The following is a 17,587-nucleotide window of genomic DNA, read 5'->3' on the forward strand; positions in this document are numbered from 1 at the left end:
AAAGACGGCTTCTCTTGGATTATCACTAATAATCAACCGATTTTAGATTTCATTCAACATAATAAAATTAATTCTATTGCGACTTTTGATTTCCAGGATCTTTTCAATAGCATTCCCCTTTCTAAACTAAAAGATGTCCTTTTGAATTATTACCATGATTTTAAAAATATCCTTTGTTGCGATTTTGATTATTGGGAAATTCTGATTAATTTTTGTCTTTTCAATAATTATCATCACAATGGAAAGGATATTTTTCTTCAAATTAATGGAATACCACAAGGATCTAATTATTCATCTCTCTTAGCTAACTTATTTTTGCATCATTATGAAAAAAATTATACTCTTAGTATTAAATTTGTTTTTAGATATATTGATGACTTAATTATCTTTAATTTTCAAGATTATACTATTTTATTAAATGATATTTACCCTGAGAAATTAATCTTGCTTCGTAATCATGATGATAATATTAATTTCAAATTTTTGGATTTGGGTATTATGAAAGTTGAAAACATCTGCTTTGTTGATTTATACGATAAAAGAAATGATTTTAATTTTAATATTAATAAACTAATTACTTGGAATTCTAATGCTTCTAGGAGCATCTATTTAAATGCCACTTTTAATGAAATGAACAGAATTAAAAGAATATGTAGTAATATTTAATTATCTAAAAACCAAATCGATAAACTCTTTCAAAATTTGATAAAAAACAATGGATACCCAACTAAAGTAATAAAATTTTATATAAAATCATTGAATTAATCGTATATTTTTGTGGATATATTTACTAAACATTTTCTTTGTTAATTTTTATAATTTTTCCATATGCAAATCTATTTCGGGCAAATCCATGGTCAAAATTATTTACTAAAAAATTCCTTTACTAAAAAATTTACTTTGTTAATTTATATAATTTTTCCATGTGCAAATTCATTTCGGACAAATCCGTGGGTAAAATTATTTACTAAAAATTTCTTTATTAATTTTTCCATGTGCAAATCCATTTCGGGGAAATCCATGTTAAAATTATCTACAAAATTTTTTTTCTTTGATAATTTATATAATTTTTCCATGTGCAAACCCATTTCGGGCAAATCCGTGGCTAAAATTGTTTACAAAACAGCAATTTATGTTTCTCTTTTCCATTTTATATTTTTTCTTAAATAAATATTTATTTTCTAAAATTATTTATGGTCAACTTCTTAAATTATCCAGTATAATATTACCTTGCGCACATCCATTTCGGGCCTACCCTTGGTAACTAACAAATCACTGCACAGCATAACAAATCACTTCAGCAATGCAGTAGGAACGGCACTTTAAATTCCTCTAGTTACACTCAATCTGCGCTTTTGTTTTCATATTTTGTAATCTGGCAATCTTGTTGCAAAAATATTTTTAAATCATTCTTGGAAAATTTCCCGTTCATGTAAGTACATCTGATTTCGCTACTCGCTTTATAAATTTAGTTTTATACTGTTTTTTCTTTTTATTTCATTTTATTTTCTGTTTTTACGTGTTATTTTTACTTATTCTGTTCTATTTTATTTGCAGTAATTTTTGTAAAATTTTTTTTTGAGTGCTTCTCACACTATTGTATTAATATATTTTGCTTTGGCTATATTGATACAATATCCGAAAGCACTCTTTTTTGCGGATATAATCGTGTGGGCTGATGAAAAGATTATATCTTTTATTTTCTGGTTTTTTTAAAAAAATTTCATCCTTTTTTTTTAATTAGTTGTTTGCTATTTTTTTCATTATTATTTCCCCTTCCCCTTTTTCATACGTCTATAGTTTTCCTTTGTTTTATCTTCATTTTTTCATAAATAAACTTTGAAATTCATCAACGGATTTTTCTACTTTACGATGAGTTCACACACACACACACACACACATATATATATATATATATATATATGGGTCATTCTCACGAAAATTGTCATTTTTCAGTTCGTAAAATCCCCAAAAAGTAAAGTGAATAAAAAGCTCTGAAACTTTTTATATTAATAGAAATATGTAATGGCATTATAAAGAAAGTATATATCCTATAAATTATACTTAATATTTAAATTAATTAATTTTTTAAATAATTAATTTATAATTAATTAATTTATAATAATTAATAATTAATTAATTTAATAAATAAATTAATTAAATAATTTAATTAATTTGATAAATTAATTTATTAATTTTTAAATTTATTTTTCAAATTAATTAATGAGTAAATTAATTATTTTCACTATTTAAAAAGTGAGGGAATGACACTAATGGTGAGGGAATGATATTTTATTTTAATACATGTTTTTATCTAAGTTACATCTACCTAAAGTTTGAAAATTATAACATACTAAGTATATCCAATGTTTAATATAATTTAGTCTTATATATTTAATAGTTTTTACAGGTTTGGGAAATAAAATTGGGTGGCACGATTGAACAAAAAAAAATTTGATAATATACTCATCTTGAATCATTCCCTCACTTCAGCGTCATTGCCTCACTTTATACACTAGTGAGGGAATGACGAATTCAATAAAATTTAAAAATAACAGTTAGGCCTAATTAATTTCTGAAGTCAATCGCATACAATTATATTCATACAAGAAAGCAACATATAATTATCCACTTTCTCGATGAAGTTGTATTTTATTTTACTTTAAAAAATGACATGAGGGAATGACGAATGTAAAAAATTTTACCTGGTTTGATTCATTCAAATTTATTCCACAGCAAAACTTCTTTAAGTTGAGGATGGAAACATACTGCAATTTTGTTCTATGATGCCAGTTGTTAACTTCTGAAGTTTTTATTAAAATATTTTTATTCTAAGAAGATTGCAGGTGATAAGAACATTGTTGTGAGGGAATGACGAGAAACACTGGGGTGCTGTGTTAATATTTTTATCAGAAATTAAATTTAAAATTGATTTCCTGAATTCTATATTTCAGTATTCTGAAAAAAAAACACGATTTTGTAAAAAAAAATTTTTATTTCTGAAACATTTTTTTTCTTTTTTTAAATCAGCAGTGGGGACAAGTGAGGGAATGACATATTGGTATATTTTAATTTCCTAAAATAAATAAAAAATTAAAATTGATAATTTTATTTTTATTCTTTTGTTAGCTTGCATTCTGAAGGACACTTTCCCTGAATTTTTTTTTCTTAGTAAGCTGTAAAACAAACATAAAATGTACTGGGGACATGAAAATGACTGTTTTTGTGAGAATGACCCATATATATATATATATATATATATATATATATATATATATATATATATATATATATATATATATATATATATATATATATATATATATATATATATATATATATATACATATATATATATATATATATATATATATATATATATATATATATATATATACATATATATATATATATATATATATATATATATATATATATATATATATATATATATATATATATATATATATATATATATATATATATATATATTCCTGTAAATTTTAAATTAGAAATATGCTAAACATTCAAAAATTTTAAATAGAAGTCACCTTATGAAGCAATTACATTTCTGTGATATTCTTCTGAAATTCTGATTCTAATAAAGCATTTAAAATTTTAGAACAAAATTAAAAACTCGTTACATTGAGCAATTCATTATATTTTCTAGGGTCCTGTTAAATCCTCGAATTTTCACTTATGTCTTATATATCTGAAATGGTCTTGGAAAATTTCAAAATAATAATAAGAATAAATATCTCTTCCTTTACTCCTTAACTTTAAAAAAAGAATATTTTCAAAAGAAACAGCATTGAATGCTTATGGCATTATCATGCTTAAGGTGTATCAAATTACTTAGACTGAGATTCTATATGATATCTTTACTAAAATGAACTTGCACTAAAAAAAAATCTTTGTTTCAGCTCCATTTAGATAATGGGTTGTTGACAAATAATAAAGGAGCTGTAGCCATACGAGGAAATGTGTCAATGGACGGTAAGAAAAAAAAGTCGTTAAAAATTCATCACTCACTTGAAGTTAAGTTTGAAAATTAAACTTTTAGGCTAAAAGCTGAAAATTGAAGGCTTAATTAAGCTGATTTTCCTAGGTTCATGACCAATTTTAATTTCGCCTCTTATGCTAAAAGTTCATCACTTGCTTAAACAGTTTAAAATACAAAAACTTTCTTTTTTTTTCAATAGTATTATAAACTCATGTTTGTGAGAATTGCAACACCATGAAGGAATCGTCATAATTAAATGAAATTTGATACACAGTTGAGTGGTAGTGGTACAAATAAATGATTAAACTTTCAAAGCAAACAAACAATAACAAGAGATCAAAATCAGTATTTTGTGTAGCCACCACGCGCCGCAATAAGTGCTACTACGCGACGTGGCATGGACTCAAGCAAATTTTGAATGTCTGTCTGAGGAAGAGCATTCCTTATTGTTTGTATGCCTACCCAAAGTTCGTCTGCAGAAGCAACAGGACGAGGATCACGAGCGAGACGCCGACCAACGAAATCCCACTCAAGTTCAATCGGCGGCATATCCGGGGAATACGCAGGTCAAGGAAGAAGTTGTATCTGTCGCGATGCAAAGAAGGATTGAACAGTCCTAGCAATATGAGGGCGGGCATTGTTCTGTTGAAATACAGTTCCTGGCAAGGCTTGAAGGAAGGGAACAGTAAGGGGCTGTAGAACTTCACTGATGTACCGGTTGCTGTTCAGATTACCCAGAATTCGTAGCAATTGAGATCGTCCATGATATGCTATGGCACCCCAGACCATAACTCTGGGTGTTCGTCCACTGTGGCGTTCACCGGCATAGCATTTGACACGAATGCGGCCATCATGGTACCACGAATTAAAGCGGGATTTGTCAAAAAACACGACACGCAGCCATTCAGCACGCCAGTCCCTATGCTGGTTAGCCCATTGCAGCCGCAGACAGCGATGGTTTAGCCTGAGGGGGATCTGTAGTCCTGATCCTTGCACGCAGTGCATGCTGCAGCAGACGTCTACGAATTGATGAAGCACACAATGAGGGAGCCGTACGGTTCGTCTGCTGCGCCATGCTGACCAGGTGTCTATCATCGCGAGCTGACGTGACATTTCGGAGTCCACTCCTGGATTTCCGAGTTGTCTGACACTCGTCCGTCCACTGCTTCCAAACACGCTTCACTGTGCTGCTGACGAGCGGCTACTGCACGATAAGACAACCCAGCTTCACGAAGGTCGATGATTCTCCTCCGTTCAAACTCCGTAAGTTGTTGAAATCTCGCTCTGTTTCGTCGAAGAGGCAGGCATAAGTAACGACTAAGCTAACGTTTACCACAAGCAGATAACCAGTGATAACCATACACGCCTCGCTACAGCCGTCTATTTATTCGGATCCATCAGCCGTTCAGAGGGTGCTGCTCAGCATACGCATGCGCTACGGATCTGAAACTTTAATTATTTGCATATCATGCTCTACTTTGCATGTCCTGAAAATTTGATCTCACTCGCATAAGTCTTTCATGGTGTTGCAATTTTCACAAACATGAGTTTATTATTATTACTTAAAGAAAGACTGTTTTTCAAAATTGTCATCCGACTTCTTGAATAATCTAGTGCATAGTTTCATTCAATGTGACATCTCAATTCTTCTTTTATAAATATTTCAGGTAATTTTGCAAGAGAAGTGATTATAACAAAAAATATTAAAGTTGTGAAAACTAGTAATATTTGATTCCTGATTTCAAAAAATTTAGGCAGTATTCGTGTTAGATCTGGTTGGACTGTTGTTTCTGATATAAGTTATTTTTAATGAATGAAATGCTTTTCTAAATAAATTGTTTTTGGTACCAAACATTTTGTGATTTAAAAAAGAAAAAGATAATAACAATTTTAAAAAAATGCTTACAAGCAGTGAAATTTGTATCCTAAACAGTGCTAATTAAGTGAAAAATAAGTCATCATTTCAATGGATTAAATTCGATCAACAGATTAATTTTGAGAATAAAGACAAAAACATTTTTTCCGTCGACTGTCAAAGGAGCAGAAATTTTTTCTATTAGTCAAAAAGTAGCTTTCTGAGACCCACCCGAACTTTCGGCTAAAATCGTGAATTTTTTTACTTAATGTGTAGTTGAAAAGGAAGTTAACACATAAATTCGCAACATCATATTTAAAAAATTCAATTAATTAAATGTATTTATATTTTCGTTAACTATTCGAGTTTCAATCACACAGAAAATGTTAAATCCGTTTTACATACCATAGGAACATTTTTATCATTTGTTTCGACACATATTGATCTTTTATGATCAATATGTGAAGACAAAAATTTCAAGCATTCAATTGTCGTAAAACAGTTCAAAAGATTACCTATTAAATCGAATTTCTCACTTTTCTTATAGTTTTTCACTGTTAGTAAAATATCGAACAAGGGTAAATCCAATTGTATTTTTACATAAATAATCGCTTTGTTAAAAAATACAAACAGGAAAAGTCATGAAACATTATTTTTCAATTTATTAAATTGTATTAAATTTTCTCCATTATATTGAAGGCTCGGGCTTAAGAGATCATTGGGTCGGATTACCGATAAAGGTAAAGAAATTTAAATATTTCAATCCATTAATATTTGATTCTGTTCTCAAAATTTAGAGCCGATTTTACAATTTATCGTGAAAGCGGTAAATTATTCGACTCAAAAAGTAAACAATATTCTAATAATAAATAAAAATACAAATATTTTATTCAGCTTTGAAATTTTCTCTCACATAAATTAAGTTCATTCTTATAAACTTTAAACTAAATAAACTCATAAAAACTATAAAATGTTCACGACCCATTTAATTATTTTAATAATAATCAAATTTAATAATGAATGATTTGAATGTGATAAATTTTTACATAAGTATAAATTTTAAAAAATCACCTTTTTTTCAGCTTAATTTTTATTGGTATTTCTACTTAAAACTATAATTGTATTTATTAAAATTAAAATCATAATTTTTCCTATAGATAATTTCCTTCATATCCAATGATTATACTACTATTTTTTAAATTGATTTATAACAAGGTAGCTTTACCTAAACTCAAACATTACCTAAAATCAAATTTAAAGAAGTTTTGTAGTTCGAAAATCTAGTGAAATTTATTAAACGTAAAATTTTTTATCGTCAAATCAGATGAACTCTTTACAATCAATGTATAGTAACGTCTAACTCATTGTAAAAGACATGAGTTTTAATTAACTCTTAACAGCTTTAAATGAATTTACTAGATAATAGAATTTACTACATTGAAGAGTAAACTTTCAAATTTTATTCTAGATATGAAACCAGATGAAGTGAAAACTATGCTTCAACAATACATGAATGACAACGAATCATTAAGGTGAGATTTTCTTTCGATTTAAAAAGTTTACATTTGATTTAGTTCGAGAAGAGCAACTCACTTTAAAACAAATATTAGTAAGTTTTTTTTAATATTGTTCAGAGGGATACTAAATTTGTTTGAGGTTCAGCTCAAAGTTAAAACGACAAATCGCGATAAACAGCGTGCAAATTTTGAACATTACATCCTGAATAACTTTTGATCTAATAATCAAAATTTTACGTTCTAAGATGCATTCTTTATAGTTTAAAACTATATACATTATAGTTTAATAGTTTTGGAAAATATGGTTTCGATAATTTTGTCGAAATCCCTGTAAAAGTATGTCTACTTGATAGCAGTGGGAGGAAAACACTGCATTTTCTTCGCAGTTAACTACAGCTACAACTAATTTATTACAATTGTAGTACAGCTACAACTATCTTTCAATCTTAAATTGTAACTACAACTATCTTTTTAATGTAGCTACTACAAACTATATTCGAAATGTAGTCACTACATTGCTACTTTTTTAAAAGACAAACTTAACTGGCGAATTTAATTTTCACCAATATTCAAAATGATTTTGAATAAAAAATTGGCTTGATCAAATGGGAGGAGTTGTTAAGAAGTTTTAATGTTTACGTGAAATAGTTTTTTTAATCCTAAGCCACTTTTTAATGACTTGTTCTTTAAACTTACAAACTCTATGCTTTTCTTGACAGTGATTTAAGAAGTGCTAGGAAATTATCAAATATTTGTGATTTAGTGATCAATTCTTTTCTTATATCCTTCAAGAAATACAGTACAGCTCGAAAAACAAAAAACGGACCACCCCGATTAACTTTCGATCTAATGATCGAATCCTCACGTTCTAGGACTCAATTTTAATGATTTGAAGGGGTGACCGCAAATGGGCTAATTAGTTAATACAGACGATATTTCTAATTACGAAATCAGACTCAACGTATTTTATAGTGCCTGTGAAATAGAATTTTAAAAAAGTCAGATATTTAAAATTCTATTTCTGAGGAGCAACCCTACCGAATTCGCACCGATTTTTCCGAGCATCAGACATCTTATTAGCGCTCGGCAACAGAGGCATTCTCATTGTGTACGTTGATGGGACAGCGAAGTCTTTGCACCCATCAGATACGGAACATTTTTTACATTTGAACTTTGTTTCTTTCTTTAACTAACGTTGAAAGTAATAACCAGTAATCGCTACAAACTACTATTTTTCTTAATTTTAATTTTTTTAGCACTACTCACTACACTACTTCGTTTAAAAAGTAGCGCACTACACTACAAACTACGGAAAAAAGTAGCGACTACAGTAGTTTCGCTACTTGTGGCGCACTACTTCCGACCACTGCTTGAAATATAGATATACATTTTGAGTTATATCTGTAGAATTCGTTTCATAAATTAATCACTTTTATGAGACTCGTTTTCTTGAATATAATTTTGATTGTCAGATTAAAAGACGCTCAGAACCTTTCGCTTCTTCTTTATTGATGGAAATTGATTGAAATCGTACTCACTAACTACACTAATCTCATTGGCGGTATGCTATTTATAACTAGAAATAAAATGCGTCTAACTCTGCGTTGAACTAAAGGTAGAATTTCGCGAATGATCCCCTATACTGACCAAAGAATTTTTTTTCAATAATATATTGCTTATTAATATTAGTTATCGGGTAAAATTACGAATAATTTTTGCTTCATATATTTAGTTGAAAAAAAAGAACATAGTTAAAACAAAAACTAATAAAATCTAAATTTATTTGTATTTATTAATATATATATATATACAGTGGTGCCCAAAAGTGTGGACATTTTTTGAAACTTTCATGTTTTTCAACTTTGTGTGCTTGTAGAATATATTAATTTTCACTTAAATTCAAACGTTTATGCATCAAATTGAAGGTAATTTAATGAAGAATTTAATAATAAATGCAGTATTACAATATCTGCATTACAAAAAAAGTAATGCAACTAATAGTAAGATCTATCTTAGATTTGCAGTTTTTTAAAGTGATACTTACACAATCAATACTTAGTAGGATAACCCTTATTTTTTAAGACAGCTTCACAGCGTCTTTTCATCTAGTGAACGAGTATTTGGAGTTCATCTTTCGTAATCACATGGTGCCAAGAATCAATTATAGCTTCAATAAGTTGTCTTTTATTGGATGGACGTTTTTTTCGTACAAGAATTTTCAAACGTCGACGCAAATTTTCAAATGGATTGAGATCAGGGCTGTTTCCTGGCCATGGTAATGTATCTATGCCTTTATTTTGAAACCATGCTTTGTATACTTTTGCTGTGTGGCATGGAGCTGAATCCTGCTGAAAAATAAATGGTGCGTTGTTGGGGAAGAGATACCTGATGGATGGTATCGATTTTGGTTTCAGGACAGTTTCGATGTATTTTTTTTTTTGCATTCAGAATGCCATCAATCACTTGAATTCGGCCCACACCATCTGCAGACATACATGCCCAAATCATGACATTTGTTGGGTGTTTTGTAGTTGCTTCAATGTAATCAGGAAGAAGTGCTTCACCTACTCTACGTCTCACGTATTTTCTACCATTACTACCAAAGAGCGATATTTTACTCTCATCGCTCCAGATTACTTGCTTCCATTGATTTTCTGACCATTTAATGTGTTCTTTTGCCCGCTTAACTCGTTTTTCGCGTTGCTTTTGATTTAAATATGGTTTTTTCCTGGGAATTCTAGCTTGTACTCCAAATCCTGATAACCTTCTTCTTATTGTTCTTGAACTTACTGCAATACTCGCTGCATTCATTTCAAATCTAATAGCATCTGATGAAATTTTTCTATCTTGATGGCATAGCCGTTTAATTTTTCTATCGGCAGTAGCACTTGTGCATATTTTTCGGCCTGATTTGACATCCTGAATGCCAAAAAATATATCGAAACTGTCCTGAAACCAAAATTGATACCTTCCATCAGGGATCTCTTCCCCAACAACGCGCCATTTATTTTTCGGCAGAATTCAGCTCCATGCCACGCAGCAAAAGTATGCAAAGCTTGGTTTCAAAATAAGGCATAGATAGATTACCATGGCCAGGAAACAGCCCTGATCTCAATCCAATTGAAAATTTGTGGCGATGTTTGAAAATTCTTGTACGAAAAAAACGTCCATCCAATAAGAGACAACTTATTGAAGCTATAATTGATTCTTGGGACCATGTGATTACGAAAGATGGAACTCCAAACACTCGTTCACTCGATGAAAAGACGCTGTGAAGCTGTCTTAAAAATTAAGGGTTATCCTACTAAGTATTGGTCGTGTAAGTATCACTTTAAAAAAATGCAAATCTAAGATAGATCTTACTATTAGTTGCATAACTTTTTTTTGTATTACAGATATTGTAATACTGTATTTATTATTAAATTCTACATTAAATTACCTTAAATTTGATATATAAACGTTTGTATTTAAGTGAAAATTAATATATTGCACAAGCACACAAGTTGAAAAACATGAAACTTTCAAAACATTTCCACACTTTTGGCCACCACTGTATATATATATATATATATATATATATATATATATATATATATATATATATATATATATATATATATATATATATATATATATATATATATATATATATATATATATATATATATATATATATATATATATATATATATATATATATATATATATATATATATATATATATATATGGCAATTGGTATGGCAATTGGTAGCAAGACAAACAAATGCTTTTGATTCTAATTTCAAAATAAAAAAAAGTCTATATTATAAACTAATGGTATAATTTAATAAATTTCATATCTAAGAATAATTCATGCAAAATACAAAGTAATCTAAGAGCTATATATGCATTCATAGAACCGTACTTAAAATTAAACGCTCAACATAATTGAATTAAGTATAAAATATAGCTTTTTGTTTCGAATGCAATAGTCCAAAAGAATTCTTTCTTATTTGACTATAAAATAAATTCTTCTATTATTCATTATTTCACGAAGAAATATCCATTTGTTAAAATATGTTAAATATTTTAAAAATATAAAAATATTTAAACTTTTCTCGTTGAAATTTCAGGGAAGAAAATGCGGAATTGAGATTTACGAATGATCTACTGACTCGAGAACTTGAAAGAGTCAACAAAGAGAACGAAAGATTGCAGAAAGAAAGGTAGGAAGCCAACCATTGATTATGACACTTATTTAATTATTATTTATTAATGTTTTTACAAAGTCATTAGTTTTTGAAAAACATCAGTTGCTTTGCAATGAATTGAACTGCAGACATGATCCATAAACAGAATTTTGGTTATGAAACTTTATAAACATACATTTAAAAATCCTTTTTAAAATATAAAAAGTAAAAAACCTCAGGTGATCAAGCGTATTGTTTCAGATAATAATTGGGGTGATCGATAGCTTTTTTGGTTGTTGAAGTTGAGTTTCATCGTTGAAGATTGTAATGCTTACGTACAATTAAAAAAGAGAAGGTTATTCACTGAAAGGAAAATATTTCATAAGCCAACAAAGTCTTCGAAAAAAAAAGAAAAGAAAACAGTCGACTTCCTTTCTATAAATGTTTTGAAATGTTCATTATGTTGTATACGCCTGGAGATAGAGCGCTTCACTTCCAAAAAGAGAATAGGTTCGAATCGAAGCGATGGCTGGTCATTTCGCGTGGATGGTTGACTGAATGAATGTAAACAATAACAAAATCCTTAAACCGGAAGAAATTTAGAAAACTTCCGGTGCATCCCTCCGCTTATGGTATGCCTACGAGGCGATGAGTGAACAGGCTTAATATTCTATGAAGTTTTATAATTTTGATTTGTGTTTAAATTTACGCGTAATTTTACCATTCATAAGAGTTCCCAGTAATTTACAAATTTTAACTGATTGTGAGCCTACAACAAATTTAAGAAAATTAATATCAAAAGATAAATAAAGTGTAAGGTTTGCCATGTTTTGAGTGTTATCCCTCATTTGGCTACAGTTGTGCAAAATATCACCGTTTGTAATATTTTTTGGGTTGTATCATAGCATGAATGCGGAGTCTTCGTTTCTAATTCGTTTGATGAGATTTGAATTTAAAGAACGCAATACATTGTAAACACAAGCATAATAACATTGAGTGACATTCTTTTTCAAGGTTAGGCATACTAATCAATCGGAAGTAGTAATTCGGAAATCTTTGCTATGAATTTTTACCCCTAGGGCCATCTATGCTTAGCCTTATACGGTCAACCATCCATACGGCTCTCCGTTAACACCTTAACAATATCCCTAGTGAAAATATCGCCTGTGATAGATTGATTATGGATTTAAGTGCTCTTAGCATGGAGTTAACCATAGGGGGGTCACCATGGTTTTCTTCTCTGTCAAACACAATTGAGATAGCACATTCAAAAAATCCTCCACAAAGACAAGTTTGTCCCAACGCTTGTCCTTTAAGTTAGTTTAAAGAATACGAATACGAGCATTGATATAGCCCCAAAACTCTATTGAACGTCTTTGGTAAAGATGAGATGAAATGTTTCAGGACGAGGTCGGCGAGGCAGAGCAGGAAGACAGACAGCATAACTGCCGCCAGGGCAGTTCTCGGTTCTTCCGACTCCCTCATTGACTCCAACACGTGGAACAACGGATCTTGGAAGTCTATACTCGATGCCGATGAAGAGGTAAGAACTTGTCTCGTTCGAATCCTTATCACTGACCATATCCTAGTACACAATGTTTCTTACAGCAAAAAACCTCATTTTTCGATACTGTTGGGTTATTTAATAGTACTATGCGTCGACATAGTTTTCGATTCGAATCTTCACTGTAAGGATGAATATAGCAGACATTAAGTATGGCTTTATTGCGGAGTAAACAACTAAGCCAAATAATCCGTTTTATTTTATTACCGAATACGGTTTCATGTGTTGATTGGTGGGTCTTAACTTCACAACCTTTGGTTCCATATAAGAATTCTAGTCAATCCGACAAATAAACAGTTGTTTCAAAGATCTTTAAAACAAAACATTAAAAATGACAGACTATTCCGCCAACCTGCAAAACAAATTATTGAAATCGACAGAATTTTTGACAACCTGTAAAACAAAATATAAAGAATGACGGACATTTTAGTCAACCTGTACAATAAAGTATTAAAAATAACGGCATTTTTCGACAAGCTGAGTAAAATAAAATATTGGAAACGGCTGACTTTTTTGTCTACTTGTAAAACAAACTAAAACTATTAAAAATAACTGAACTTTTCGTCAAGCTAAAAAACAAAATATTAAAAATGATTGACTTTTTCGACAAGCTGTAAAACAAAATATTGGAGACGATTGACTTTTTTGTCAACGTGTAAAATAAATATAAAAAAGGACGGGCATTTTTGTCAACCCGTCAACAAAATATTAAAATTAACGGCATTTTTCGTGAGACTATCACAAAGATTTTATATTGCCTATTATATTTCTGATTTTATACATTAATTTAAAGAATAATATAGAATTCTGTGTGATTACTGGTCAAAAGGAATTTTTAAGTTCAAACATTTTTTTCTTGCACATGTATTTTTAAACAATAACAACTTTCTATTTTATTAAATTATAGATTGAACATTTAAATAATCTCAATAACAACATCACAAACAACCATCATCGGAACAACTTAAACAGACAAATGCAGCAACAACTGACACCGGCAAAGAGAAAAGTTGGCAAAAGGTAAATATGTTAACATTTAGAGGAAAACACGAGTATGATTTCGAAATGTATTGAAATCGTATAAATGGCCATACTTATAACGAAAGTAAAAGTAGAAAGTACTCATACTTAAACTTCGTTACATTTTAAATGCAGTACTTTTACTTTCTTTTTCGATACTTTTTGGGGGAAGTATTTGTGACGAGAATGTCGGAAGAAATTGTTTTTTTTTTCTGACATTTTTTAAGTTTTCCTTTTCAAAAAAAAAACTTTTTTTCGAAATTTTTGAAGAAATTTTAATAAATTGAATGAATTAATAAATTTATAAATTGAATGAATTTAATATTCTTTAACAACTAACTTCCTTTTCTAAATATCTTTAAGGATCGCAATTTCCCAAAAAAGTAGAAAGGTACTTTATTTTCGTCACACTAAAGCTGCACAATGGATTACTGGCGACGGTCTGAGAAACATCCCCGAGGAGGAGTCGAAGACATACCATCGCAATTTTGATCCTCTGCAGAGGGGATGGCTCCTCTGCTTTGGTATCCGGACGACCTGCTCATGAAATCGAGCATTTTACGACAGAAACGCTTAACGATGGCCGATACCGCGCACTTTCGATCCATACGCAAACTGATCAAAGTGGTCACCCAACCACTTACTGACCGCAGTCAGTGATGCTAGACTTCGGTGTTCTACTGGGAACCGTGTCCTAACGATCAGTCTACTGCGGGACTTCCCGGCAGGTAGGGGGCGGTGGGTGGGAAGGAACGTGAAACGCTTACTCTAATGGATTTAATGAATTTTACCTATATATTAATGCAATTTTGTTTTACTTAATTCTTTAAAAATAATTGCAATGTTATCAAATTTAACAAATTAAATTGTTACTATCAATTCTGAAAGTAAAAACAAAATTTCTGAAGATTTAATAGTTTTATAATGAGCATCATTTGAAATCCCTTTTTATGTGCAGACATTAAATTTTGATTTCTCGTTTGGTTTCTTTCAACTTTCACTCTTTCAATAGAACTTAAGTAACATTTTCCTGCATTTTAAAGTTTTATACTTTTAAATTAAAACTCAATACATTTTAAATAAATTTTCCTTACATTTTTTAATGAGATTTGCGATAACTTTGAATTTTCGATTTTTTCGAAGCGTACTTTAAAATTGTCACATTTTTGTTTTGTATTTGTACTTTTACTTGTACTTTTTACTCGTTACTTTTTAAAAGTAACGCTTCCATGTATGCAAGTAACACAACATATAAAAGTAACAAAAGTTTTAAAATTATTTCTCAGCAACAAAGCAAAACGATTTATTTGAAATTTTGTCATTTAAATTCGCATAGTTCAACGTGATACAAAAATATTTATGAGTGAAAATTTAATTTTTTAAGAATTTTTATACACGAAACCTCGATGTTATAAAGGGAGACACTTGTGCTATTAAAAGATCATGGGTCTCAATATTTTTAAAACAATTCAGTTAAAATAATGTGTTTTGTAACATTTTAAAAGTTATATAAAATAAATTTATTTAAAAAAAAACATTGAATACAGAAAATGTCAATAGCTTTACTTTTTCACTTGTTTCACTGAAATTTTTCATCTTCCTTTTTTGATATATCTCATCCAGATGACTTTCAATATTTATTACAAATTATTATTATCCACAGTAATGAACTCTTAAATGTCTTTCTGAATTCATTATATACACTATTTTATTCCTATATTCTTAATTCCGCCTCTAATCATCCCGCAGTGAACTGATCGTAAAGACACACGGTTCCCAGTAGAACACCGAAGTTAAGCATTACTGGGTGCGGTCAGTAAGTGGGAGGGTGAGCACTTTGATCAGCCTGCGTATGGACCGAAAGTGCGCGGTATCGGTTCTCGTAAAACTATTCTACCGATAAGTGCTCGACTTCGTACTCAGGTTGTCAGTCTATCAAAGTAGAGGAGCCATCCATCCCCTATGCAGAGAATCAAAATTGCAACTGCGTGTCTTCGGATCATCCTCATAGATGTTTCCCGGACTGTCGCCAATGGTCTATTGTGCAGCTCTAGTGCGACCTAAATCAAGCACATACCTCTTATAATCCTGCCTATTTCCTATATTTTGAATCTCGTGTGTCTACTTCTTGAGACATGAAAGGCTCAGACTATTTCTTTTCAAGCGTGGTCATCATCTCTTTCTCATCAAAGTTTCAAGAAATGATAAAGAAAACAGTTCAAAAAAAGCTTTTAGAATTGAAAAAGCATTTGAAATTCGTCAGAAATCAGGGGGGGGGGATTTGGTGGTGATCAGATTTATTTCGTGAAATTGAGGGTTTTGGCTCGGCTAAAGTGTTTTGTTTTAATTTGTGACATTCTTCTGAAATTCTGATATTTTCGCTATATCGATAAATACGCGTCATTGAAGTTCGTGTTATCATGACTCAACTGTGTTTATCAAAAGTTTTGTTAATATCATTATTAATAAATTGAGAAATAATAAAGAATTATTAAATCAAAATACGAAAATATACCAGTATATTAATATATACTGATAAATAGTAATATACCAGGGTGCTATGCCCCAGTTTGCTGTCCCTTACCAACCCTGAAGTTCGCAATAATGGGATGCCTGCAAGTGGCGTAGTATGGGTATCTCGATCCTTATTTGTTGCTGAAACGCGGCATTTGTTTACGTTAGCAACTGTTCTTTCCATTCTATTTCGAGTAAGTCAAGCCCATCAAATATCAATTCTTTTAGGTGACAAATACTATATTCTTCAACAAAGATTATTTTATAATTCACTTTACGCTTCTAACTTAACACAACAACTTGCAAGCAGCCGTGTCAAACATAAATAAACTAATTATAAATCGAAGTACACGAAATAAAAATACATCATGGTTACAATAAAGTACCTAAATAATAAATCTAAGTTAAGTAAAACATGTAGACGAGAAGGAATAATATTTCAACTTATTCGGCGCTGTATTTAATAACTTCACTTTAATTAACATTTTAACTTAAGTGGAGAAGTTTAACTCAAATTTAATTTGCACTGACCACAGTGCTGACGTGAAATATCCTCAGTGGTAGACGGATCATGGGTTAGGGTCCCCTTGCCGTCAATGCTAACCGTGGGAGGTTCTCGTGGTCTACCTCTCCATGTAACGCATATGCTGGTTAGTTCTATCAAAAAGGCCTCCATGAAGGCAAATTTCTCCCAATACTTGATGCAAGAGTTTCTTTGTCTTCTGGATTATGATCAGAGGAACAATGCTACGGAGTTTAACATTAGTAGTCGTAAACCCATAAAATTGGGTCGGCTGTTCAACGACGGTTATAAAATAAAATAAAACAATCAGCTTAGCGGCCGGGATAGCCTGGTTGGTAGGGCTCTGGGCCCATGCCCAAGAGATCGTGGGTTCGATCCCTGCCTTCCGAAGACTCCCCGTGTAGTAAATGGTGACTGATGC

General features: G+C 30.6%; 1 protein-coding gene across 3 annotated transcripts in view; it reads left to right on the forward strand.

The window, feature by feature from the left end:
* Positions 1-17,587, forward strand: part of LOC107444496 (kinesin-like protein KIF12) — a 104,060-nt gene that overhangs the window by 78,992 nt on the left and 7,481 nt on the right. For all 3 annotated transcript variants that reach the window (XM_087160518.1, XM_087160517.1, XM_087160519.1), the window contains exons 12-16: positions 3,924-3,996; positions 7,327-7,390; positions 11,489-11,581; positions 12,950-13,088; positions 14,017-14,129. In XM_087160518.1, the coding sequence (XP_087016644.1) occupies positions 3,924-3,996; positions 7,327-7,390; positions 11,489-11,581; positions 12,950-13,088; positions 14,017-14,129 (482 nt within the window). The remainder of the gene's footprint in view (positions 1-3,923; positions 3,997-7,326; positions 7,391-11,488; positions 11,582-12,949; positions 13,089-14,016; positions 14,130-17,587) is intronic.

This window comes from Parasteatoda tepidariorum, chromosome 4, assembly GCF_982258835.1.
Source record: "Parasteatoda tepidariorum strain Cologne lab strain chromosome 4, Ptep-v5.0, whole genome shotgun sequence".
Lineage (NCBI taxonomy): Eukaryota > Metazoa > Arthropoda > Arachnida > Araneae > Theridiidae > Parasteatoda > Parasteatoda tepidariorum.